The sequence below is a fragment of the Acanthaster planci genome, linkage group LG03, assembly GCF_054643075.1.
Source record: "Acanthaster planci isolate LZ-2023a linkage group LG03, COTS_SCS, whole genome shotgun sequence".
In the NCBI taxonomy this organism is placed as follows: domain Eukaryota; kingdom Metazoa; phylum Echinodermata; class Asteroidea; order Valvatida; family Acanthasteridae; genus Acanthaster; species Acanthaster planci.
Window position 1 is genome coordinate 24,997,509 of NC_141779.1, and position 27,460 is coordinate 25,024,968.

A 27,460-nucleotide genomic window follows, 5' to 3' on the forward strand; every position below is an offset into this window, starting at 1 on the left:
ACAACAGAAATAAATTGAAATAACCACGCTCAAATAAAGACTGGAAAAATAACAGAAAACAGATGACAGAAAAATAGTAAGCCACAGAAATGAAGACCACGGAAACAAAGACGACAGAGGCGTGTATAAAGCTGGCGACAGAAAGAAAGACGACCATAGAAATAAAGACCGTCGCGCACATGTAAAGACAACCACAGAAATGTAGACCGTCGCGCACAAGTAAAGACGACCACAGATATATAGACCGTCGCGCACAAGTAAAGACGACCACAGAAATAAAGACAACGACAGAAACATTCATAAAGCCGACGATAGAAATAAAAATGACAACAGAAATATAGACCCTCGCGCACAAGTGAAGATGGCTGCGCACAAGTACATACCTGAACTTAGGCCTAATACTAGTAATAATATTACTAATTTTCGATTCAACAATAACATCAGAGAACGCGTTGCGAAAATCTTATCAGACATAGAAGGCAGCGGCAATATTCTTTGTGATTCAATCCAATATAGGCTGAACGGCTTTTGCAAGGATATTTTGGAGGTTTGATGCCTTGCGACATTAACCATCCCTGAGTGGCCAATGCACCGCTTGACACCACGGTCAATTTGACCGCGTCTTCCACCGAAAATTTATTTAGATTTGGCGGCTTAATTTTTAAGTAGCTTGTTGCCAAGCTTGGCGTATAAGGTATTAGGCTAATGACAGCGCCGTGATATAAGGTATCAGGCTAATGATAGCGCCGTGATATAAGGTATCAGGCTAATGACAGCGCCGTGATATAAGGTATTAGGCTAAAGACAGCGCCGTGATATGGGGTATTAGGCTAATGGCAGCGCTGTGATATAAGATATTAGGCTAATGACAGCGCCGTGATATAAGGTATCAGGCTAATGACAGCGCCGTGATATAAGGTATTAGGCTAATGACAGCGCCGTGATATAAGATATTAGGCTAATTACAGCGCATTGATATAAGGTATTAGGCTAATGACAGCGCCTTGATATAAGGAAGTAGGCTAATGACAGCGCCTTGATATAAGGTATTAGGCTAATGACAGCGCCGTGATATAAGGTATTGGCGATGCCGTTTACGTCAATTGATTTAGTGTTACTCATTTTATAATGTACCGTTTTTAAAAATTACTCCATGTCTAAAATGTCAGGCGTGGAAGCTGTTGTTTGAACCGTTTGAATTGGTGGCACTTGAATTGCCGGCGCTTTAACCTCTGTGGACAAAAATAGTGCAAATCCACCAATCGCTAAACGTCCATAATTAAATTTCTATTTTTGGCGATGGATTTATAAATCTTACTTTCTGATTTTCCTTCGTATTTTGCTTGCCAATTTTCATTTTGGCAAGCTGTTTTGTTTCATTTTCTTGCTGTGCTCGGCTAATGTTTTGCCTTGTTCTACTCGCTTTGGATTTTTAATCTTTGTCACCGTCTTGACTTGGGTTTTGACCGTTTCCATCTTCTTTTATAATAGACCAATTCTTATTGATAGCTAAATGTTCAGTCGTAATCAACGTTGCCACTAAAGGCGACAGGTCCACCCCGTGTTTATAACACAGCTCCCTTAGGAAATGTCCCATTGTTTGACTAATGATGGGATTGTCGTTTAAATCTTCTGCTAAATTTTCTTCAGATTTTAAATAGATGTTAAACCCGACAAATTCTACCGGAGTGGCAATTTGAGTTTGAGTTTTTTGTGTCGGGGGGGGCTTTTTTGTGTATGGTGATATTTAGTTGTATACATGTAGTTTTTAAAATTTTATATGTCAGTTTTTCGTCACTTATTAATTGTGAACAGCAATAATTGTTAACTTTGATTTTAGTCGAGCAATTTTATCTTTGTAATGCGCTTTTGAATACTTTCAGTGGAAAGGGTGCAATATAAATGTTATTATTATTAAAAGTCGCGCGTAAAGACTTAGGATCGAATTGGGGTTAAAGATTCGATGTCCTTAATTAACAGAATATTCCTTTCCCAAATATTTTTAGACTCGCCCGTGGCTACGACTGAACAATCTTTCTTTGACATTGTGCTTATTTTCGACTGATTCTCGTTTTGTGTCATAGGCGAGGATACTTTTATGTCGTCCATTATATTATATACGTTATTAAACGCGTATTTGGCAGATATATATTCAAATGTATAAAACGTTAAATTAACTGCAATAACAAGCTCGATAAGTATTTGAATTAATGATCTCGAAAGCGGCCTTCTTTGGAAGAGTCCCCAGGTCGGTTGACCTGACATGAATTATGATATTTTCGGGATTCTTTAACTGCTCGGATTCCCAGCACTGTTGTAAAAAGTCATTGAATTCATCCATGTGGAGGCCCCGCTTCCCCAGCCATCGCATGGTTGCCACGTTGCTGAGGATCACATGGAGGTATACAGCTTGGCCCAACCAGTGGACGAAGGAGTCACCAACGATCCACACCAATGGCTTGTATACGGGTGGCACCATGGCTCATGAAAGGAAAAGAACACCAAAGAAACATACATGCAATAAAGACTTAGACGATATAGGCCTCTCGAGGTATAAGCTCGTTATTTAATTGTTTTTGACCTTACTGAGCAAGGGCTGGGGTTATGCGAATGTAACGCCCATACACACCCGATTGCCAATGACCCATCCGTTAAATCAAACAAGCGACGTAGAAATGCACGGCCAGGATGTACAGCCTTACAGATAAAATTCAAACTCCCCAACAAAGATTGGAGTTCCCGCAGTGTAAGTTTTCGTTTACTCAATGCATTATCTCATTTGTCCATGACCGTGGAGATTTTGTCTGATGGGACCTATATCTCCTGTGCAGAAGTGTCGGTCACTAAGCCAAGGAAATTCATGCGAGTGCTTGGTCCCTCCGTTTTGTTAAACTGGCAGTAATCGTACATGTAACTAAAGGGAGTGACAGAGGTACAGCTGTGACAGCTGGGGAGGAACTTGTATAGGAGCAACTGATCGAAATAACGGGCATGACCGGGGGAGTGGGGGAGACGTTTGATGGAAACTGCGAAGCAGCGGACTCACCCAACCCTTGCGCCGGAGGCGGGTCAGGAGCACTGGCCTGAGTGGGGACACTGGGTGGACCTCCCTGGACAGGTGGCTGGCTAGGTGGAGGTGGAGCAGCGTTGCCGACTCCTGCGGCCTCGGCCAACCGGTGTCGGTTGGCCCTTCCGCCAGCAGAACGAGGCCGTCCTCTCGGTCTCCTGGCCCCAGATGACTGAACCGTAGATCCAGCAGTACTTCTCTTAGATTTAGGCATGGTTTGCAGGACTTCAATTGTTGGAAAACTTGAAAAACTTTTGCAAATGTTAGAGGCAAAGCAGATTGTGACTGTCTGCCTCAATTGCTCTGACAAGAGTGACCACTCCTTGATGGTTTGGATAAACAAGTACTAGTATGTACGACCTTGTATCAATTAACCAGTGACCACACGTTGGCATGAGAAAGGAGGGCTTGTTCAGGACCGCGCATACCAACACTGTCTTGGGGATAATAGATTATTTGAAGCCGTATTTTGGCCTTAAATGAATTGATTTTAAACCAGGGTAAGCTGGACGAATTGGACGAAAAGATCCAGCAAGTCAAAAATGAATTGGAAGAAGCTGCGACTGATGCTGAACAAGCAGAACTTTTAGAACTGGACGATTTACAGGTCGAGAGACGCGGTAGATTAGAAGTCATCAACAGAAATACCGATAGGATCCGAAACAATTAAGCAAGTAAAATAGTCCAAACTTACATCGGAGGGTTGAACTGAGTTTCATTTCTCTATTGCTACATAAATTTCGTAAGCCACAAGACGGCCTGTGTGGGTTCTCTTATTATGAATTTAATAGATTAATATGTAATGGAATTGGACTATTTTTATAACGGTTAGTCTACATGGTAGCTATGGAATAGAATAACAGTTACGCAACTCCCTACCATGAAAATGTTTCCTTAAAGGGACCATGAAATAGACATTTATTACTAAATTGTACTAAAACCCTTGATATTGCACTTCCAAGCTTCAATTTACATGATTTTGAATTTTTGTTCTGCAATTTTAATGTACATTTGCATATTCATGAGCAAAACTGTGATATCATCCAAGGCGCCAAGCCCCAAAGTTGCACAGATTTTGTGCACAGAAAATTTCTAGATTTTTTTAAACAATGTTATCGTAAATTTTATTTCCTTTTGCAATTTATTGTTGTGTAAGTATATGGCAATAGGAAAGCAAGAAACCTTTTCACAGAAATGTTTTCAGATAACGAATTTGGAGTTCACAATTTGAACATGAAAACATGCAAACTGAACCATGTCTTCCTTGTTTTACATCAAAGGAAAAGCGCCCTCACTTGTCCAGAAATGCTTGGTCAATTTGGAAAGTTTAAAAAGTGCACTTTTCAGTTCACGTAACTCACGTAACTCAAAACAGAAATGCTTGGACCTGAAATTACACCAACTGAGTTATTAATGGACTTTGCTTGCTCAGACGATTCCAAGGTAATCCCATAAAAGCTGAACTGAAACAAAATTCATGCACTGGCAATTGCAGAAGGACTTGACACCGAATATGCATGATCACAATGATCGTGAGCAAGGATGCACTGGGCCCAACACCTACACGCAGTGCGGCGGGCAGCTGGGTTTGAAAGCTGGATGGATGAAGTGCTGGAACTGGTTCTGGTAGGCAAAATTATATATATTACAAAGCATTCCCAATTGCAAGTTTTTGTCTGCACTTTCTGTGCTATGTAGATCTGGACAGTGATGTTAGGAGAACAGAATTGACTCAAATTAGCTCTGATGAATTTGCAGTGACATATGCAGAGAAACTTGAACTCTACAATGGCCTTTTTTAACATTTCAATATGGTCACCTTATGTCCAAATGATGAAAAAAAGATTAACAGTGATTATGTCCTACGTGTTCAGCACAATCCAGTTATTAATTCGCACATATTCATTAACTCTGTGTACATTATTCAATGGTTTTAGTATGATGGATTTTATTCAAAGGCAAATCAAATCAGTACGTACATTTGCAAGTTCTACAATTGCGCTGAAGGTAGGAATCGAACTGACTAAAGTCCCTCACGGTGCATACCGTATTTCATAACTATGCCCCCGAGGACAAACCCTATTATTAGGGGTTCAGAGTACATGTGTACATGTAAATAAATATCCAAAAATGTATGAAATTCGAATGTAGACCTACGGTTATTTATAAATGTCAATGTACCGAAAGCTGGGTACACGGAATACTTGCATTTCCTTATTTTGCTTTGAGTGTATACATGTACATATAGGTGTCCTTTGTACCACTGCTGGAGTGAAAGTTACGAGATGAATCTTTTCTCCGTGTTAGTTTCGAGGATTGGAGTTCAACGTAACTGCAGTTACAAGAGGTGGGTACCAAGTATAAAGGAAGCTGCTCTAGAACAAAGCAAGGAAATTAACAGGTAATGGTGAAAAGGCCTACTGTTGCATTGACATACAGACAGATTGCCAGTTCTGATTAATGCAGTCATGAATCAAAGTTTGTGTGTACAATGTATGTCTGGGAGGGTACATCCACGTACCACCAACATAAATTGGTTCCCCCGTGAACAGCCGCGTGCCTGCCCCTCCCCCCCAACATTCATGCAGGTTTTCATTCTGCCAATGAATACATGTGCACATGTACGCAGTATTTGCACATGATCAAGCTCTGACACAAGCTTGTGTGTGGATGTGTGTGAGTTTCTTTTGGCATTCAATTTGGGACCCTGAACAATAGAGGATAATAAGGTCCCCTATTCACATAGGGTCACTGATTGACATCTGGGTACAAAACATATTGGTGGTCTTCTAAAAAAAAGTTGTAGTACAAACAAAAGAGGAACAATAGGGGTCCCCACTTGCAGGCAAATACACACTTGTGTGTGGGGAGGGAGGGCACCAATGTACCTCCATCACGAATGGTTCCCTCATCAACACCCACGTGCCTGGTTCCCCACTTTAAGATTCAGATCCCCACATAGTCCCCATTTAATGAGAACCAAAAATTACATGCACGCATGTTTGTGTCCAAGTTCACATAAACTGGTGCACCTGTAGTAAATGTTTCCTTTTTTGCGATAATACAGATATTCATTTGCAGACACACGAAGGCAGTCTTCATACATGTTAGATGTCCCCTGTATCACTGAGGGAAATGGAGTTTGAACCAGGACTGATCCAGAGAATGGCGAGACCTGCTACATCAAAGTACTCATAACAAGATTATCTAAAATCCTGCAATTGCCAGGAAGTGAGATTTACTTGTATGTGTACGTGTAACCGCTACAACATATTGAAAGACAACTGCAGAAATTTTTCAAACTAGTTTCGGAAGATTAGTGCAAACCTTTTAGCACTCATAAGATCCCGATATTTTTAATTGATCCCCACTATTTGCTTTGTGTGTAAAGGTATCGTTCATGCTGCTGTTTTAGTGAAATCTGTCCTACATGATGTTAGTTTCAAGGATGGGAATGTAATGTAACTGCGGCTACATGTACATGCACCGCTACCCAATATGTAGGAAGATGTTAGGCAACCAAATGCAAAGAAAGTGACAAGGTAATTAATACTGAGAAGGCCTGCTGTTGGTATTGTATTCTGATTAAGGCAGACACGAGCAAAGAGGAGAAGGGGGACCCATGCATGTAATAATGCAAATCGCTTAATGATCAACATCCATATGTCCGCTCCCACTAAAACATTCCTATTCCTATGTAGCTAAGTGGTATCAGAAGTGCTGAAACTTCCGACACCTTTTTTCCGGGCATCAACACGGGAACTAAAGCATAATGAATGTATTTCTATTTTTAGATGACACAGTAGAATGTTCACCAGCACACACATGGAGGAAATATCTGGTGTCCCAAGTGTAGTCCACAAGGGAAGTGCAATTCGTACCAAGATTGTTCTATAGACGGACTTCATCAAAATACCAAAATGATCTGAAAAACTGCATAAAATAGGACACGAGAAGATCATGTTTATGTGTAAATGACTCGACACTTTTTTTAATAGTACCGCAGAAATCATGAATTATCCGCATTATATAATGATTTCAGCATTCACAAAGAGCCTTATATTTTGTGTTCCCATGTCTTTTTAAGTATGTCTGTAAATCTTCAGGGCAAAAAAACCATTTCACCGATTTTATGTAATACACAATGGTAAAATCTCCTGAAGCACATGCAACTGCAGTTTTTCCCTAAATGTGTCATAAATAAAAAGTAGGAAACTTGAGCATTCAACTCTAATAATCCTTCAACCTCTAGACCAGGTTTCATGTTCAATGGTTTGAGTATATTTTCAACATACACTTAAATTCCACATTCAGAGTCTGCGCACTCGCAGATTTGTCCATTTCAAATTCAGTAGGCAATAAGGAGTTGTACTTCTGAAGGAATTGTGTGAAACTGATGTTTGTATTATTTTTCTTCCCATCTTTGAAATCGACATTTCTTAGTTTGAATATACTGTTGCGTTCCCTAAACATCAAGTCGATGGTAGAATGGACTTTATTAGTGTCTACGGGATGTGATATTTGGGGTCAACAATTTATTAAAAAGGTGGACGTGAAGCAAGGGGTTTGGGTGACAGTCAAACTGTATTGTTGGTTTATGGCTCTCACTTCTCTTCATCGAAGTGCAGTGTGGGTTTGAAGAAGGTGTAGCTTAACATAATACAACGCACAAAAGGCAAAGTTATAGAGAGGCGAAGTTGTATATGAGTGTAACTAAACTACGGTTTGGCACGACCATTGGAAATGCAAGTCGGACGGAGTGGGTATGGTACGTGTGTGTAGCATCGCACAGCTAGGCTACACTCATCGGGTCGGGCCGTGGTGGGAGCTGTTCCGGACCACCACGGTGACTAGCAAGGGCTTGACGGGGCCAGCGCCAGTATGTACCGACCGCACTGCCGCTCAGACCGCAACGTGATGAGCACAATGATAAAGTCACCGCATTATGTACCATTGAGGGATCCCAATACGACGCTTTTAGCGTCGATCTGCGCACTTCCGCGTTTGAAAACGAGGCTGTACGTGTCAGCTTCAATTCTTAATACGATCAAACGATTGAAAGTAAGGAGTCAAGACACAAAATACATAACGGTATGTTAAATTCAGATGATCAGGTGATGATGACGTCATTAGATGGCAAATCACGTGACACTAAATGTGCATTCTTTAAGGTACTATATCTCCTGAAGTATATGTCCGATTGAGTTGAAAATTGAAAGGTATTTAGAAGGGAAGTGTTATAGACGAAATGGAACTCATGTTATGATGACGTCCTCAGATAATTATGTCACGTGGCATTACAGAGGCACTCTCCCAAGCTCTATGTCTCTTGACATGCATGTCTGAATCGGTTCCAATCTTGAACCTATGTGGACATGATCAAATCACTCCACCATAAGGTCTATGCTGTAGATTAATCGGTCATATTTCAAAAGGCGAAAAGCCATCTGCTCTGTTGGAAACAGACAGATAAGCTGTAGTTATTATTATCACTTCTCATTACATCATAAATGAGACGTTTGAAATTACTAGGCGATTTACGCAAGTATGTAAACGCATATATAGACGTAAGAAGAGACGTAAAGCGAGTAGCGCTAGCCAGTAATGCTTGTACTTGGATCTGTTTTCCCGACTGCAATTGTTCGTCATTTTATATACTTATGAGTACATATTCAAGGAGCACGCAAGAAAAGTATTTTTGTTTGTTTGCAAACAAGAAGCTTTTAGCGTTTTGATGACAGAGAAACGTATCACGTATTTATAAACAGTCGTAGTGTTTGTAATTTTCATGTAGCCAAGAGACGAAAGAAGTTGACAACCAGTGTATGTTGCGAATGCGACTCTTACCGGATTTATTTATTCAAGCTTCAGTTGATTTAGCTTGGAGTTAGTAAATATGTTTCACAAGACACACTCTTATCCATAGGTCTGTATAAGCCGGTCGTTGTTTGTTGCCATGAATGTATATACGAATGCAATTTCTGAAATGTCGTAATGTTTGTTACCATGTAACCATGAAATGCTAAAAGTTGGGCACCACACGTGTATTCTAGTGCAAGTCCCGATAACACTAGTTCTCACTCTTTAGTTGATCTGAGCTGTATAAATGATCTCACAACATGCCAAATAATAATATTTGGGTGTGATCGTATTTCACACGAATGAGTATTATTGTAATTGTCAGTGCCGTACCAATGTTTGTACTGAGACAGTTAAAACTTTTAAAGATGTATACTGGTATAAGACATATAACGGCGTTTTTACCAGATAGATGGAATTAATAAACAGCGGACCAATATTGGGCGGCGCTCAACGTGCTTTGCTAACGCCTACATACATGTACATGGTATACTGGTGTAGCAGAGCGCCACTAAGGGTGACGGTGCAAAAATAACACCACTACCAACACCATGGTTCGAGTCACTCCATTTATTCATAAGCTGGAAGGACCAAGTGGTGCGCAGGCCAGCGGCATGGGAGACAGTACATTGGGGAATCAATTATACAATTACAAACATCATCAGAAAAGGAGAGAAAAACAAGTTCAGTAAAAGAGTGAAAAAACTATTTCCGGAGGAGACCCTATTGTACCTGTACCTGAGTTTAAAAGCATTTCATCAGTGAGAATGTGTTGTCGAGGTGTGAGGGCACATCCCCCAACTTAACGCAAATCTCAATTTCATCACAAAAATTTCAGAATGTCCAACCAAACCGTTATGACAAAGAATTAATTCAAATTGTCATTATGCAGTGTGATAAATCAAATGTTTACAGTGAAAATAAAGACTGTGGATCATTTACCCACTGTAACAAGGGATTTCTCCCCAAAACCAATTGCTTCAGAGATTGAATCCAATTCATTTAAATTCTGAGATTTTGTGTTCCTATCTATGGTGTATTATTTACGACAAACATTTCTCTCTCTCCCTAGCCTCCCTCCAGGCGACGCAACTACACGAAGCGACGGCACGACGGTTCCCTTACGTCGTGCCGTCGGGTCGTACCGTCGCCTTCTTGTCATTGCGTTTGTACACACAAGATGCGTCGCGTCGTGCCGTCGCCCGTCGCGTCGTGCTGCCTTAGGTCCTTTCCATGTGGCATTTTTTCCGGCCTAAACGTCGCCCCTTCCGTCGCCCGTCGCGTCGTACCGTCGTACGTCGCGTCGTGCATCGCGTCGCCTATTACGTCGCCTGAAGCACGACACGACGCACGATGCGACGCGTCGTATGCTGTCGCCCTTTGCTTCGTGGTGTTTATAGAGGGCGCCTTCACCGTTTTCTTTCATTTCTGTCCCCGTGCTTGCAAAGCACATGCTACTTACTCTTTGGTGTTGATTTGTTCTTGTTTTTATCTCATCCATTCCTCCATTAGGATTAATTTCTGTCATATTTTATGAAGAGAAAGAAAAAAGAGCAAAAATAAAATCGGCATATGTAGGAACTGCTCTCTCATAATAAGTGGAAGCCCGGAATTTGTCACTCTTTAAACCCAGCCAATGATTTCTTTTTAATACCGTCGATGCAGTTCCCATTTAAGGTAGATTTGTAATCTTATAGATACCGGCATTTCTCCGTGGTCCATCCCGGTAATTTCTAAGTATTACTCCAAATTCCCCAGACAATTTGTCTACAATTGTAGAGCCGCAAGTTTAACCACGGGTTCAGGAAGTTGCCAACGACTTTGCTCTATAATACCCTCAGAATATTCCGTCTTAGTCTTCCTTCAGGCCAGTCTTCCTCGTTACCTTTATCAGCACCACACTTTCAATGATATTAGTCCATGTTTCTGAATAAAACATTATACAGACGCTATTTTCATTGTGGCCGTGTCTTTTTTTCAACTCTGCTTGGCCACACACGTAATTTCTCCTCAGATCGGCATCTTACATTAGCAAGCGCGTTATAATTATTGATGTATTGTGTCTTAGAAATCGATTTAGAATAGAAATACTGTAGCAGACATAATGTGAAAATCATGACACCTGCTTACATTATTTATTTGTTTACTAGTTTACGCCTTTTATTATCAGCTAACCAGTGAGAATTAATTCGTTTCCGGCTAATATAGTGAACCGTTTTTGCACGGTTTACGAAAATACAAATACCCTCACGTTAGAGAAAGCATCTTTTAATAATGAGGAAAAAGCAGGGATTCTATTTAACAGAAAACATCTATTGCTGAAGCTGGGGACGACTTGGCTTGTCTTGACTGTGCAAGTAGCTGTAGAGTTTGCAGTAGAAAGGCTTGCAGTAAAAGAGCTTGACGGCGAAGATGTGTTGGGCTGTATGATGTTTAGGGTTCACGTGCACAGTCTTTCCTTCCCCTCGACTAAATCAGGTCCTGAACGGAATTCATGTGGCTCTAGTCCAGTCCATCCCGCACTGTCCAGCAACGTATGCATGTGTGGTTCAATAGACTTACTCTGGTAATGTCTTTGCCTAGAGCAGGACAGGGACGAATTTGTAAGTATGGCGCGACACTTCGTGTGTGTACAAAAGTAATGGCAAGAAGGCGATGGTTCGACTCGACGGCACGACTCAAGGGAGCCGTCGTGCCGTCTGGTTGCGTCGCCTGGAGGGAGGCAAGAGAGAGAAAAATATTTGTCGTAAAGAGTGCAACATAGAAACCTGCATGGCTGGGAGTATGGACCGAGGTTGTTCAAAGCGCTTGGCCGAAACACGTACTTTCACAATGTGAACGCAAGAGGGCCTCTATCAAGAAATATTACTAACGGACGACGGAAAGAAAGTTCCAATTTATAATGAGTTTTATTGCTTTACCCCATTTCCCAGCCCCGTTTTACGATGCTACAGTCCCTAATACAATAGATTGTTTATGATTTATGCATAACCACTAGATAAAAAAGGAGAAATTTTACCTGGAAGGACCAAGTGGTGCGCAGGCCAGCGACAAGGGAGATACCACATTGGGGAAGGCCTGTCATCGCTTGGTGGCGCTATCACTTACCAGCGTAGTATGATTTTGGTTGATTTGCGGGGCCCGGTTCCTGCAAACCCTCACAATGGTATAAGATACATAACGGTGTTTTTACCAGATAGATGGAATTAATAAACAGCGGACCAATATTGTCGGCGCTCAACGTGCTTCGCTATGATCGCCTATATACATGTACATGTACGTCAGCTTGTCTTGTGTACAATTCTGTATAGTTGATTATAATTAAGACTTCAAGGAAATCGTAGGCTTTGTAGTTAGTACGTAGTTTTTTAGCGAGAGGCTAGAGATGCGTCCTGTCACAAACTTAATGCTAAACACTACGAAATTGATAATTTGAAAATCTGTTACGACTCCTAAACGAATACACTGCGAAATCGTGTTGGAGGTTTCTTTGACGGGTTTGGTCTCTTTATAAGATCAAAGTGTACCGTTTCGGACAGATAACACTTGATTGATTTTGCCATGTTATTTTTAAGCCATATTTTGCAGCGTTAATGGTAATTTTCACCCACTAAGTTACTCTCCTCTAAAGCGTACATCGTTAACCAGAAGATCAGCGCCCGGAATTTCTCACCTGAAATAGCTCTTGAAGCTCAACACCCCCCCTCCACACACACACACAAACGCACACATCTGGGTCTGAAGTTTAGACGAAGGTGTATATTGTATTATCTTTTGCAGGAATGAACCAAAAATCCCCTTGGGGTTGGGTCAGTCAGTCAGTCCCCCTGGATGCATCTCTTATCGAGAATGGCCACATATTCAGTCACAGGCAGAGCTAAATTTACACCCATTTTCTAGACGCTCGTAGGGTAGCGACACAATACGTTCACATTGTGCGTATTACGATCGATGCAACGGAATGATCACCGTAATTTCAATGTTACTCCGTGGCTCCATGCAGTCACGTTTGTACAGTGTCGCGCATGCAACCATGTCGGTAAGCTCCGAGTTCTTTGAGTGGGCGGTTCTACACCGGACAGCCGTCTCCGATTGGTTCTTTCATTTGTATACCAAGGCCTAGGCCTATGGTTTCGGAGTAATGTCCTTTATTTAACTTAAAACCAGTGAGGTGGATTTCAATCTTATCATTTCCTTTCATTTTTGTTTCCAATATTTTCCATATTCATTTTTTGCATAGAACAAGTGTCTCCATAAAGATTAATTCTGTAAAAGCGAAATGAGGCGCACACAAATTGGCATTAATAATGATCTGGAATCATATTTTGGCACTCATTTGAGTGACTTTAACTTCCTTCTATGATAAAACGTACTTCAGGAAAGTAGATACGTGACGCAAGTATTGTGAAACAAGTCGGGCTTTTATCTATAAAGCAGTTCCAAAGGAATTATTAAAATATGATATTCTGTGTATAAAAGAGCAGGTCAGTGGACCCAATACTACAGTCACCATATCTGATAGACCTGTGAAGTCAGCTCATAATGCGTACCTTGGTTCTTCTGTTGTTGGTGGGTGTAGCTGCGGCCGGTCTTGCTCCGCTGTACGAAGTTGAGGAGAACGTCAAAGGCAGCTACATCATCAAATTCAAGTAACCAGCGCTACGTAGAATAAGTGACGACAGATAATTGTATTGTAACATTTCTAAGCAATTTTTAAATAATGTGTTAATCTGCTCTGCCTTATATCCCAGGGATGACTTGGATGTTGACATCACTGCTGATTGCATACAGCGTCGTGTGCAAAGGCAGCGTTTGGGTCGAGCTAACTTCTCTCGTCGCTACCACCATGCCTTGAAGGGAGTGGCTGCAGAACTGTCGGAAGAAGCCCTGCAATATGTAAGAACGGAAACGATTTGTCTACGTTTGTTTGATTCTTTAGAAAATCATCGGATGAATATTGCTGCTTGAAAATATGTTATTATTGTTCAGGCTGATTACAGTATATTTAGAACCAATTAAATATTCAATAGAACGAAATGAGAGTCTTTTGGAAATATTGGTATCACATGAAAATGAAGATAGTTATTGAATTGGAAGATAGGGCCTACTTTGATTTCAATGAAGTACCGACAAGAAAGACAAAATAGGAAAAGCTACTCATTTTTCTGCCTGAATATTGAGGTGCTTGCTTTCTTGCACAACTCTTTTGTGACAATTATCTTAAGCGTCCTTTGTGGAAAATACTTGCGCTTTTGCACGTCTGATATTTGTGTCACGTTTTGATCAGGTGCAAAGCCTGGATGAGGTCGAGTATGTGTCTGAGGATGGCATAGTGCACACCACTGAAATACCCTGGGGACTAGACCGGATTGGACAGAGAAACTTACCACTAGATAACAGCTTCACTACTAACTCCGTTTACAGTAAGAAACTTTGTTTCTGACTGGACAAGAAGTAACAATAACGTTCGTTACGTAGCATAAGATGCTTTAAAATGAGCTGAGAGGCCCTATTTATTCGGCTTAAGTTCAAGCCTCCCTCTTCGAAAATCCGGGATCACGCCCCTGTCGATTGTATTTAGGCTGAATACTGCTCCATTGTGTATTTACGATGTTGGTTGGTTGTTTGTATGAAATTTTTAGACCCAGTGTTACTTATTTGCAGTGGACATAGAAATTGTTGTATCGATTTTCTTAAATTCATTGTTAATGTTATTGAAAAACCTGAATTTCCGTAAATGCTATAGAGTAAAACGTATCGCCATGCATAGTGATCAGCAGAAATTTTTACTTAGCCTTTCGGGGTTTGTTTATTCAGAAGGCGGAAAAGGAGTTGAAATCTGGGTCGTGGACACTGGTATCCGAACTACGCACAATGAATTTGGAGGTAGAGCCTCGCTATCGTTTGATGCCATTGGTGGTCCTGTGAGTTTCACTTCTTCTAAAGAAATCTTTAAACAAGAAGCTGTAAATTTACTCCTTTGTCTTATGTGTCATTAGCACTAGCTGAAAAATAATTGAAAAAGTGCGAACAACAGGAAATGAAACATGCAAAGCTAAATGACTTCCTCAGGTACGAGCCTTACCTTTTAACTCATTGACAATTTTGAGCACCGTGCATTTAGACATCATTACATGTATATATTGGTAAAATAAGGCATTAATGTGTTATCCTTTCATCTTTCATTAGAGCGAAGACTGCAACGGTCATGGCACCCACTGTGCTGGTATTGCAGCAGGTCAAACCTATGGAGTAGCCAAACAAGCAACAATCAAGGGGGCAAGGGTCCTGGCATGTTCTGGCAGTGGTTCCGAATCGAATGTTATTGGAGGTAATTAAAGGCAATGATCGCCTATCTGGTTTTATATATGATAAAAGCTTCAACTAAAGTAAATCCCTCTTTGATGGCTTATGGCCAGTTTGGGAGTTTACAGCCAGTTTTATCCTCAATGCAGAATCGATTAAGCCACCACATCACTGCATCTGGGAAGTTTAATTGATTGCTTTGATCATAGTGATTCATTTCTGAAACTCTTTCCCGCAAAAAACAACAAGAAGAACACATTGGTCTGTGTTTAGTAACGGAATGTCATTTACTCCAAATTGTAAGTAAATAAATGGATGGGCTAAGACAAAATCCAAATAGCTTGCAGTGTTTTGATTTTTTTTCCTCCTTCCGTTCAGGATTGGATTATGTCATTGCCAATGCCAACAAACCGGCCGTTGTGTCTATGTCTATTGGAGGATCCATTTCTCCAGCTATAGATGACGCAGTGAAGAGTGTGTATCAGGAAGGAATTCCAGTCGTTGTTGCTGCTGGAGACAGAAATATCAATGCTTGCTGGTCTTCTCCAGGTCGCACCTTTGAGGTACATTCAATAAATCAACATACACCACAACGGCTGAGAAGTATCGGCCGCCTCCAACATGCACTCCAATTCCACGCCACAAATATTCCTGAAGCTGTGGAGAAAGTTGTAATTGTTAATTTTGTAGTCCACAGAATGAGAGCGTTTATAATGAAAGATCGAAAGAAATTCACGATCAGTTGGAAACTTCAGGACGGTTATCACCAAACTCAAGTGCAGTGACAGTTACGAGGAGTCTTGCATGAACTATATAGCCATGACGGTAGACAATACAATAAAGGGGGAAAAATGATGGTTGTACCGAATGTGAGGGTCATTTTTACAAGCTAATAGCTACTCTGTATAACGTAATCACCGATTTAAATAAATGCTTATTTTTGCTCACGGCAGGCAATCACTGTAGGATCAATACGTGATTACGACTACAGGTCTACCTCTTCAAACCATGGGCAGTGTGTTGACATCTTTGCACCGGGCAGTTATATCAAAAGTGCTTGGTATAGTTCTGACAGTGCGACAAATACAATATCCGGGACCTCCATGGCCTGTCCACATGTTGCAGGTGAGAAACTACAGAAAATATCAAATCATACCTTGTTTGTCAAGTCAGCTTAGATGTTCACAATAAAGTTTGCTCGCCTTCTGAGCACTCTCCATTTTTCAGTCAGTCATTCAATCTTTTTCCTCTGTTGTTTCTTCAGTTTTGCCTTCATCAATTTTTCATTATATATCTTCTCCAATATTTGCTTTTCTTCCCTCCTCTCCTGATGACATTTTCGTAGTCTAATGACTCACTCTTTGGGGGGTGGATTTTGAGAGTGACCTTAAAATTTCTGATTGACGATCACAGGAATTGTTGCTCTCCACTTGGCTGAAAATCCGAGTATGTCACCTGCGGATATTGAGAGCAAACTCCAGACCTCAGCAACCAAGGACGTTCTTTCAGGCATTAAACCCGACAGTCCCAATCTTCTCGCATACATAGCACCTTAGAAATCGGCCATTACAGGGTTGAAAGGTTTTGGAAACTCTTGACACTTCTGGATTTCTTCTTGAACTTTCATTAATTTGGTTGACTGTACCTGGTACGTTTAGACAGAATGAAATAACATTATCGACATATTTCGACATATCGATAGAGCTTTATAAATCATCACCGCTGGATAAATGGATTTTTTAAATGGCCAAATAACTAATATTTATTTAAATACAGTTATGTGAAGTAAGACTGCAAACAGTCTTACATATAGCTAAAAAGTGTGGCCTTCCCTAGGCCACATATTCAAATCCTTATGCATTCTGGAAACTTGGTTTCTAAAAAAGGAAGGGACTACAAGGATTGTGGTACAGATGAAAATGGGAAGGGGACATTCATGGCATTTCAAATTGCTCTCAGCTGTCAAATCATAAAATGTCAAAAGTCAATATCAAAATAAAGTTAGATAGACTTTAGTTTATAATTTATAACATGTTTAAAGCCAGTGTTCAGCACTAAATACTCGCAGTAGCAAATTGTATAAATTCGCTCCAGCAATCTGTCATCTATGCAGATCCGGAGCAAACTATAGAACTCGGCAACCAAATAATGTTGTTACAAACTTTGGAACAAGCAGTTCCAATCTTCTTGCATACATAAATCCCCTACATTGGGAGTTAACATGTTTCTGGACACTGGTTTGATTTCTGTTAGAACTGTAATTTATTTTTGATGCAATAGGTACTTTCAAATGAAAAGAAAATTATTAGCAGATAGCTTCAATTACTGTTGTTTAATTATTGAATTTTATTTCTCAGACGGTCAAAGGTGGTATCCATTTAAATGAAGTCAGATTAAGCAGCAAATAAAATAATGACAAACAGGAGAAAACCTCTGTGGCACTGAATGTCTGACTTATTCCCTGCATCAACAACACAGGGCACCTCATGCGTCTAGAAATTTATATACAAATAGAGACTGATCATTCTTTGATCAATGGTGCAATTGGAAGCATAGGATCAAGGGTAAATTTATAAGTGAAAAAGTCTTATAGACGTCCTCCGACTTAGCAACTGGCAGTGGGTAATGATTTCTGATGAGTTTATGTTAATGAGGAAATTAGCAATACCAATTCCCACAACGCGACACTGCCACGTGAGAAAACTCTGGAAGAATGGATCAACACTCTCCTTACCCACTCATTTCCTCACACAACAAAATTTTCAGAGATATGTACCTGCTTTTTAGAGTAACTGCTTCCAAAATTACAGGGGGAAACTTGTCTTGGTTTATCCCGAGAGCTATGTATTCGACTGTCATACGTGCGAAAGGTTGCATGTAAACTTCATCTCTCAAAATAGAAAAAGCAATTGCTTATGCACGGTGCTAAACCAACCGTGGGCCCCTAAAGCAAGCTAGCTTGTTGGTAGACTGGTTCCCGTCCCCTACATAGTCACCAGCCGTCTAACAGAGATCCTCCGAACGTTGAAACCGGTAGCTGATGATGAATCCGACAGAATACTGCCCGTTTTATGTAAATGAGGAAACAATGCCCACTTAATGCACAAATCAAGCAGAGCTGATGGAATATTTTGCTTTTCTCCTTGGTTACCAAAAATAACTTTGCCATAAATAATTATTGTTCATTTATTTCAAATGTAACACAGTAACCACTTATTTGAAATTAATTGCCATAAAATGAGTTATCGATGACAATCATTGAAAAAGAAATTACCTTTAGAGGATGAGCAAGGATAGGTAGTACCTTAGGTTGTGATGCCTCCTCGCCGAGACGTAATGTATGTTGAAGGTTTTTTATTGGTCTGATAAAACGTTCAGTATCCAAACTGACAGGGCTAATCGCACACGTTAAACTGCAGCTAGGTACCCGTCAATATGTAATAGGGACAGGGACCAGTCCAGGGATCTGAAGTTGGTTCACTGACACCGGAATCCGCCCGATAGAATACCAGCTTTGGGATCACTGATCGAGATCCAGATCCGTGTGAAACAAACAGGCCCAATGTTTCAATGCGAAGCGTGCTTCTATCATGACTTCTTGAGACGAACCGCACGATATTTGACTTCCTGCCACCATTTTCGCATCTAGACTAGGCATATGCCACCAGTACAAGATTGAGGCTACACAGTGACATCTTGATGAAAAAGAATTTTCAACATGCTACTATGTTGGTATTGGTGCTACCTTTGGTGCAGCATGGCACACTGCAAAACATCAGTTTTCATAAGAATATATATTCTTATATTCATAAGAATATGTAATATGTAGTTTCCAAGAAGGCAAATATCAAAGCTGTCAAATTCTTGGGTGATTGAAATGGTCGCTACAGTCGCATCATTAAAGGTATCAAAATTCCTTTTATCCCTTGTGAGAATCAGGATTTGATTTTCTAAAAAAAATCTAATTCCAAATTCACGCGTTACGGTCGCATCGCTACCAATAAAATGAACACTCGAGTGATACGGCTCTTTTCAACTGAAGGGGTGCTTCCACTCGAGGTGGATTCGGCCAAAAATTCGAATACAGGAATAAAATTGGTTATAGTTGGTAATGATCTTATCCTGGATGTGTCGTTGAGAAACACCTTGAGTAAAAGATTCGTTATTGAAGATTGTTTTAACAGTATAGGTGGAATTATTAATTCTGAATCTGAATAAACTTTGTTTGGTTTCTATCAAAACAAACTGATTCTTTAATTCAATGATGCGGAAAGTAATACCCTATCGCAACCTTGAATATTGAATAATAATGAATAATTACGAGTCAGTGTGAAAGTGAGTGAGCGCCCTCTTTTGATCAATAAAATCATTCAAAAGGAATACTGTTCAGTTAACGGAACTGAAATCTGGTTCACCACACCTTGAAGCTGTTCTGATTGTTTCCAATGCCAGATTGACGTCAACTTCATGTCTTATGCAGTCGACAATCAACTGAACTGAAATGCCGTACACGATGCATTCATGCGTTTCACTTTCACGGGCACAAAAATCGACTCCGTCAACATACCACACGTGTGCGTTGCGTTCGGCCATCAAAATCGAGTGATTTGGGCAGATAAGCAACGCTTGGCGCAGGTTTTACGCGCGTATAGAAAGGTGCCTTAACGTTGTAAATGTGCCTGTGCGTGCTTAATGACCACACTTTCACTGCATTGAAAGACTAAAAACTCCATTCTTAGTTGACAAACTTATGAACATGGGCAAAGAGGAAATTATAATGATGTTGAAACGAGAGAGATTTAAAATGTGGAAGTCGTACTTCTCGTTGACGAAAGTTCTCTCGCTATGCAGCTTGGAAACGGACATGTTTGGATCATATCATTATGTTTTGGGAGTGATTTTGAGTTAACCTTTTTCGGGTTAAGAAATATCTATTCCTTAAATAAAATTTAACTTCAAACTGATCCTATTTATTTTCTATTTCAGACTAGACACTTAGTGTCTTTTATTTTACAATACGTTCGGTGAATTTCTGCCGGTGTGTTTAGCAGCTTTAAGTTTTATCCATTCATTCAGACTCCCACATCTGCACACACAGCAGAAACAAAATTGGCGCCTCTTAAACGGATATGGTGTGTGAAACGAAACGAACTGTTAAACGATGGTCGACCGAAGAAGAAAATGACCTGTTTTCTTGAAAACAGCAGCATTCTAGATGGAAATGGTAATGGTTTGGTCTATTTGTTTAATCCCTGCGTGGAGGGAATGGCTTCTTTTGTAGAGGCCACTTGAGCTAATTAAGGTGTAAAAAAACTGTTTGTCAAAATACAAATACTATTTATCATATCCTACCGCTGTTCATGCTGAAAAACCTGGTTTAGTCACTTAAAAGCCAGGGCCTCCCCTAGCCAGAAAAAAAAATATAAAAATCCAGCCAGCCTCCAGCCAACTCCCATAGGACTGTGTGTTAAGTGGCCCCATGTATACAATATAATGGATTATTTACAAAAACAGTTCCTTGGCCAGGGAGTGGAACGTTTGTTATCAGTGACAGCTGTCTGGAACTTGACAGATGCCTGTTTCGGCTGCCTTCGAAGTGTTAGTTTGGTGGGGGATGTTGTGGTGGTAGTGCGGCTTGGCTGGCGCGTGGCGACCCACCCCCAAATATCGGGAGAGCCTGGGAAAACGGCCTCCCACCGTACTGTGATGTACTTTTGGTGGTTTTTAAAAGCTGTAGAGGCTAGGGGACAACCACCGAAACATTTATATACCTTAAGGATGAACTCAGGGCTCTGCAATCCTGAGAAATGATACGGTCTCTTCTGGCGAGGCCGCTCCCGCCACCACGTAAAAAAATCATACCGCGTCCCATGGTTTTAATCGTTCGGTTTATTTAGAGAATAGACTTTCGCAGCCAAAACGGCTGAATTACAGTCCATTTTACAACGAACTGAAAAAAATGATTATTTATTAGATACAAACTATAGTGGTTAAAAAACAAATCCACAATGACCCAATTAAAAGACAAAAAATACAGAAGCCAAGACAAGTAAATCTCACACAAAAAAGTCCGCAGAACAAAATCTTAGGCAGGCCTACAGGAACCACGAAAAACATTTTGGCAAGTTGAGCATAGCTTCGGCATACAAAGACAATTTACCCGAGGAGGCTTGGTTAGCAACTATGATAATTTAAAAGCAAAATTAAAAATGGGATGGTACTGGACTTGTGACGATGAGTGCGACGGCGAGTGATGAAGAGCATGTTTGTGTTCTGAAGTTGTCACGGCAAGGAGGAAGCCCATTCCTAAAGATCCTGGACTGTAGTATATATTCTTACCAAAGTAGAGTATTGGTTGTTCTAGCCTTTCGGCTACAGTTGGAAAATTAAATGAAGTGTGGGGGGCGTTGGCGGTCTTCCAACAGGGGGTGGAATTCCTGCCTGGTGGGCCACTGAGAATCCAGGGCTCTCAGAAGGTGGCTCACAGGTTCGGGATGGGACGGAGAGTAGGGGGGGATTGGTGGGTTGGTGGAACTCCCAGAAACTCACAGCTTTCACTGCTAAAATTGTGCTTCTCTTGATATATTGTTTGGGGTCAGAGATCCGGCCTGTGGAAATTGGGAAGGCACTCATTAGTTTTAAGCTACATCCAAATATACTCGGTAAAACATAAAGTATGACTACAGTGTGTTTATGTAGGCACAGAGTCTATATTGGGCATCAAGAAAAAAACACAAGTCTCCAGGCCAGCCCCGGCCGCTGGCTGACCAAAACTCACACACCCTATCATTCATCACATCCACTCAAATGTCCCTAAATGCACAAAATATAGTCCATAACCTACAGAGACATCCTGGTTCAACAGAAAGACAAATAGTTGACAATCCTCATTAAACAGTTATCCATTTCCGGTTGAATTATTCCTCACTGCAAAAACCTTAAGACCAGTGTTATTCACCATTTATCCTTGACTATTTCTTTGCCCGTGCAGTCAGACTGCACGCGGCCACGCCACATGTATGAATGCTACCGGTACATGGGCCACAAAATCCTACAGCCTTCCACCGCAATACTCTCTAAATTCACTTCCAAATATCACCTTTTAAAAAATCATTCATTTCCTCCAATCTGCCATCAAACTGGTCTATAGTCACAAGCGGATAAAATGAGGCGAATAAACGTTTACAACTATTCCCTTAAGTGGCAAAATAAAGCAATGCGAATTGCAGCAAAAAAATGAAACAGCTACCTGTGAAAAGTGGGCAGGCACTACCGTGCAGCCCACGCCGTCGAAGAGAGATGTATTTGACGCATACAATACATTTTCGGTATTCAACAGAGAGAACAGGGTTTGGCTATTTGACTACAGAAATTTTAGCTGGCAAAAGTGGGAAAATAGTGAATAATTTTAAGAATATAAATCCCACATAATGTGCAATATTTAAAATTTCAAACCATCACGAACTACATGTACAAAATTCAAATACGTTAAAGTTCGTTTGTTGTGTGTGACCTCCAGTGAGTGTTTTAGTTAACTCCGGCAGAGATAGCACTGCAATAGTATAAATGAGCACCATGTATACAACTTTGTTCGACAAAAATCAAGGCAAGTATAGTATATGGAATCAAAGCAATTATAATATGTGGAAAATCCTAAAATGGGTAATTGAAAAATCAAAAAAATTGTATTCCCAATTGCATCACGCGGAACCCCCCCACAGAAGCACAAATCTCTTTAAAAGATTTGGTTTTACAATGAGCATCAGATACAATAACACGTACAGCTTTCCCTGGTAACCTTTCTAAGCATTCTCTCTGGGACTTCGTAAGGCCACAAAACCAGGCAGCAGCATGATTTTAAGGCCGGGTGAACGCAATGCAAATAGACAATTTTAAAATGAAAAGGTTTCTGTTAAATATGTTATTGCCTAATGTGGACCAAGCCTTCGTACAATTAAGGCGCGTACTAAAATCTGAATGAATTAGATTTAGATAAGACACAACTCAAACAAGTTAAGGACCACCTTTTCTTAACTTGTAATTTAGGATGTGCGTTGAAGCGAGACACGTTATGCAACAGCTGAAACCAACCACATGTGAAATTACAGTGTGTTTGAGGTCATTCAGGACAGTTGTGTTGGGATATTTTCAGCAGTAAAATATCTCATATAAGAAAGTATACACAAAAATAAAAAGTGGTCCTTAAGCATTTTTAGTCATATTTGACCTTAGGGGTGCTGCACCTTTTGTGGCTTTAACACATATTCTAGCCTTTTCTTTGTGGTATTGGAATGGATGCTAAATGTTACAGACGATTTTTTTATATCCCATTAATTTTTAGAACACAACCAGGCAAGTAAGCAAACACACAAAACACACATTTCAAACAGGTGAAAAACAAAATAGTAAAAGGATGAAGAAATAAGAGGCAACTTAGACAGACGTACATGTACTGCCCAGTCTCCGTACTTCAGGATAACACACTGGGTAGGGGAGATAGAGACTGTGCATTGTGTTTATTCACCCCTCTATCATGCCTAAAGCCAGCGCTATGCCATGTCTTCTTCTAATACATATACATTGTATTTCCTCACCTTGGATTCCCAAACCAAATGCTTCACTCAGCTTCACATTTCTATTAACCTCGTTGAAAAAACAGCAGTGCCGTAAGTCAGATAAAAATATGGTGTTTTCCCAGACTTTTGCGACCAAAATTGGTTAACTGTTGATATGTACGAGGATAACAATCACTGTGAAAACAACTGCTGTTCTTAAGTATTGCACGTAAGCAGCTTTATTTAATATGTTGAAAATAAAAACATGTCTGAAATAATTTTCAGCATTTGATCCACCTTTTCAAACATTTTAAACCAAGGTTGTTTGTGTGCCCTGGGTAAACTGTGGTTCTTCAAAATATTTTAACACAAGTGATACATGTGTATATCATGGCACTATTCCTGTGTTCTGCCACAAAGGCATTCAAACTGTTCAATTTTAATTGAACCTGTCCTTTGTAATTGATTCTATACTTGCATCATTTGGTAGGAAGCAGAGAGGTGTGTATTTCACATGTAAAAAAATCCAGAAAAGAAAACACATACACTCTGTCTCTCTGTAAATACCTAAAGAACGTCCTAAGGCCATTGTAATGGGAACATTCACCTAAAACGTTGTTACATGGCTATGCAGCTCACGCAACGGCCGGGAACCAGCTGTATGTTCTTGAACAGTTTGGAGCTTGTAACTCAGTTCGACAGGTACCCCCCTGCCAATGCGTTGTAAAGTCGTTTTTCATACAGGCACCTCCGCTTTCCTCACATATGTGTAATTGTAAAATGAAATTATCGGTGAACTCTGGGCAATTACCAACCCCACATGGAATTCCCAAGCCAAATGCTACACTGCTTATCTTCATAATTTGTATAATTGAGAAAGACCGAATCTGTTTGAGGAAAATAAAAATGTGGTGTTTTCCCCAGAGGCTGAAAACAATTTTTTGGCTCAACAAATACATGGATAACATAACAAGTGGGTGATTTCAACCAAATTCTTATCACTATTATCAAACTCTACAGTTTAGGAGTTTGAAGTGGTTTATTTTAACTGTAGCTGCCCTATTGTTATTGCTACTTTACTTGTGGTGTTTTTCCCAGAGGCTGAAAACAATTTTTTGGCTCAATAAATACATGGATAACAAGTGGATGATTACAATCACACTCTTATCACTATTCTCAAACTCTACAGTTTAGGAGTTTGAACTGGTTAATTTATAACTGTAGCTGCCTTACTTGCATCATGTTTTTAGAAGCAAAGATGTGTGTATTTCATAAAGAAATAATGTTTACACACAGAAACGCCAGCCTTTTCCCTTCTCTCTTATTCTTACCCCCCCCCCCTCGAAAAGAGGAGATGGTAAAATCATGGGCATAAATCCCAGGAGGATGGAGTATACAACCTCGATACACTAATCATTCACAAAGACACTTCTGTATGTCTGTCTAGGAATGATTCAATAGCCCAACCCCCTCCCCCGATTTACGCCCATGCAGATTTCAACTCCCTGTCTGCATGGATGGACAAATAATAAAAACATTCTGTTACACAATTTTAACGATGAAACCCTCTGGGTAGTAAGATCTGTACATGGCTGTTCTGTCCACCTATGATGAGCTTTGCTACAAAGACTATATGGATAGCTTGTAAACTCCGAGCTGAACAAAGAGTGGGCGCAATTTTCCAAGCAACGAAGGCTCCTTTGGTCGGATATTCACTTTGCCAATTCATCCGATGAACCACTGTGGGAAATGAAGGTCATCTTTGACTCCATCTTATGGAATTCCACATCTGCCGTCGTCCGTCGTGCGTCGCCCGTCGTCCGTCGTGCGTCGCCCGTGTTTTTGTTTTTTTTTTTTTGGTCAAGATTGCGCAGTGGTATTTTTAACTTTGACCCTTGATCGTTTCACATGTACATGTCTGTGTTAGATCGATCCACTATGCCTGACTCTCATTTTAGCAATAGAACTAGAAGATGTACATGTATTCGTTTTTGCAGTTGCGCCAAACTCCAATTGAAAGAAGAAATAATATCCTGACATCGGCTAAGTAACGTGTATATGAAATAATACCATTTTGGTAACATAAAAATAATTAACAAAATAGACTTTTGTTAGGGTATATTGTTTTTCTCGATAACTTAGTTACTCTATACGTAACTTTACTCGTTACAGCCAGACTTTAGGTCTATAGCCTATGTGATATTTCTGTCTTTCCCTGCACAAAATCCCACAGAACGGAATGTAAATAATAGATTATTTACAATGTTTGATTCCCAATAGTTTTCATAAGAGACGAACTGATTCAACGTTATTTTGAGGGCGGGTTTACGTATGATGGAATCTGCTGTATACTCCAAATTAGACATGACTTTAGTTGCAGGTTGGCTCACAGAAGTCTTTTAAACAGAAACGTTACTTGTTAGCCCCATAAATAATGCTGATGTGCTGGACAACCTGTTCTCATTGGCCTATCCACCATGGCATACACACCCAAAAAACCAACACGTCATATTTCTGAAACTTAAACCAAGTGGTAATTGCCCCTTAACAATACATTTAATAAACAGTTTGTTATCCACAGCACGTCTGGTATTTCTGGATTTCAAGGTGAAATTGAGAGGACAAGATGGAATATCTGTATCGGTTGGCAGATGTCTTCCTGGAATTTGATGAAAACAAGTCAGCACATTTTTACAGTATGCAAATTAGACTAACTCTGTGGATAAGTTGGCCGGAACATTTTTGCTGAAAATGTTTTTCCCCAAAAAAACTTGGTTGAATTCTCAGAGAGGTGATATTTTCTTGTCAAGGGGCAGGGGTAGTCTAGCATTATTGGAATTAATTATGAGACTAGTACTGCAGGTGGGATTTGTACTTGCCTTATTCGGAAAAGATCTTTAGAAGTGAATGGAATCATCACATTGTCATTTGTTAAACCGCAGCTTTTGCAGGTCCTATGCAACCCACGACGCACGACGGGCTACTCACGACGGGCGACGCACGACGGAAAATGGCATGTTTGGAACTGGTAAATGGCAGAATTGGGACAGAACAAAAAGCAAAATGCGACGGACGACGGGCGACGGCAGATATGGAATTCCATACCATCTGATACTAAACTTCGGTCGTATGTTTAATTGAAACTGCACAAACTTTCAAGTCACTGTGAGAAGAGGACTACAATATGTAGGCGGTGCTGTGCATCGGCTACCAAGCAAATTGGACAATTGCAATGTATCAGCGTGCTTGACACGGCTGATATAATTTACACCATATAAATATTATAACTTCTATTCATGTAACGCTTGCATATTTTCATATAGAATGTCCAAGTGTGCTGGAGCAACTCGTATCTGCAGGGCACGTCTTTGTGCCATGTGATAAGTTCAATATGTGAAGTTATTGAATGCAGCAACTAGAAAAACAGACGAAAGGGACAAGGTGTCTCCCCACTAAGAACACAACATTGAAAGGGGGTGAAAGTTCCAATTAGAAGGGGGAAGAATTCAGAATGAACTCTTGAACTCAAATATGCGTCAACGGTAGACTTTGCTGATTTTTGTTTTCTATTTGTCACTGATTTATTACTTTCAAATGGCATTTATAAATTTTTAACTGTTTTCAGGCTCAAATGTTGAATAAAGTTGCATGTTTATTTCAATTCTTTTTCATT

The 27,460-nt window shown here is 40.3% G+C and overlaps 1 protein-coding gene across 1 annotated transcript; it reads left to right on the plus strand.

The window, feature by feature from the left end:
* Window positions 1-13,418: 13,418 nt before the first annotated feature.
* Window positions 13,419-17,662, plus strand: LOC110981089 (uncharacterized). Its single transcript, XM_022238313.2, has 8 exons — window positions 13,419-13,575; window positions 13,678-13,822; window positions 14,214-14,349; window positions 14,744-14,850; window positions 15,116-15,257; window positions 15,611-15,795; window positions 16,186-16,357; window positions 16,646-17,662. The coding sequence occupies exons 1-8, from the start codon at window positions 13,469-13,471 to the stop codon at window positions 16,786-16,788; spliced, it is 1,137 nt and encodes a 378-aa protein (XP_022094005.2). The 5' UTR covers window positions 13,419-13,468; the 3' UTR covers window positions 16,789-17,662.
* Window positions 17,663-27,460: the final 9,798 nt, after the last annotated feature.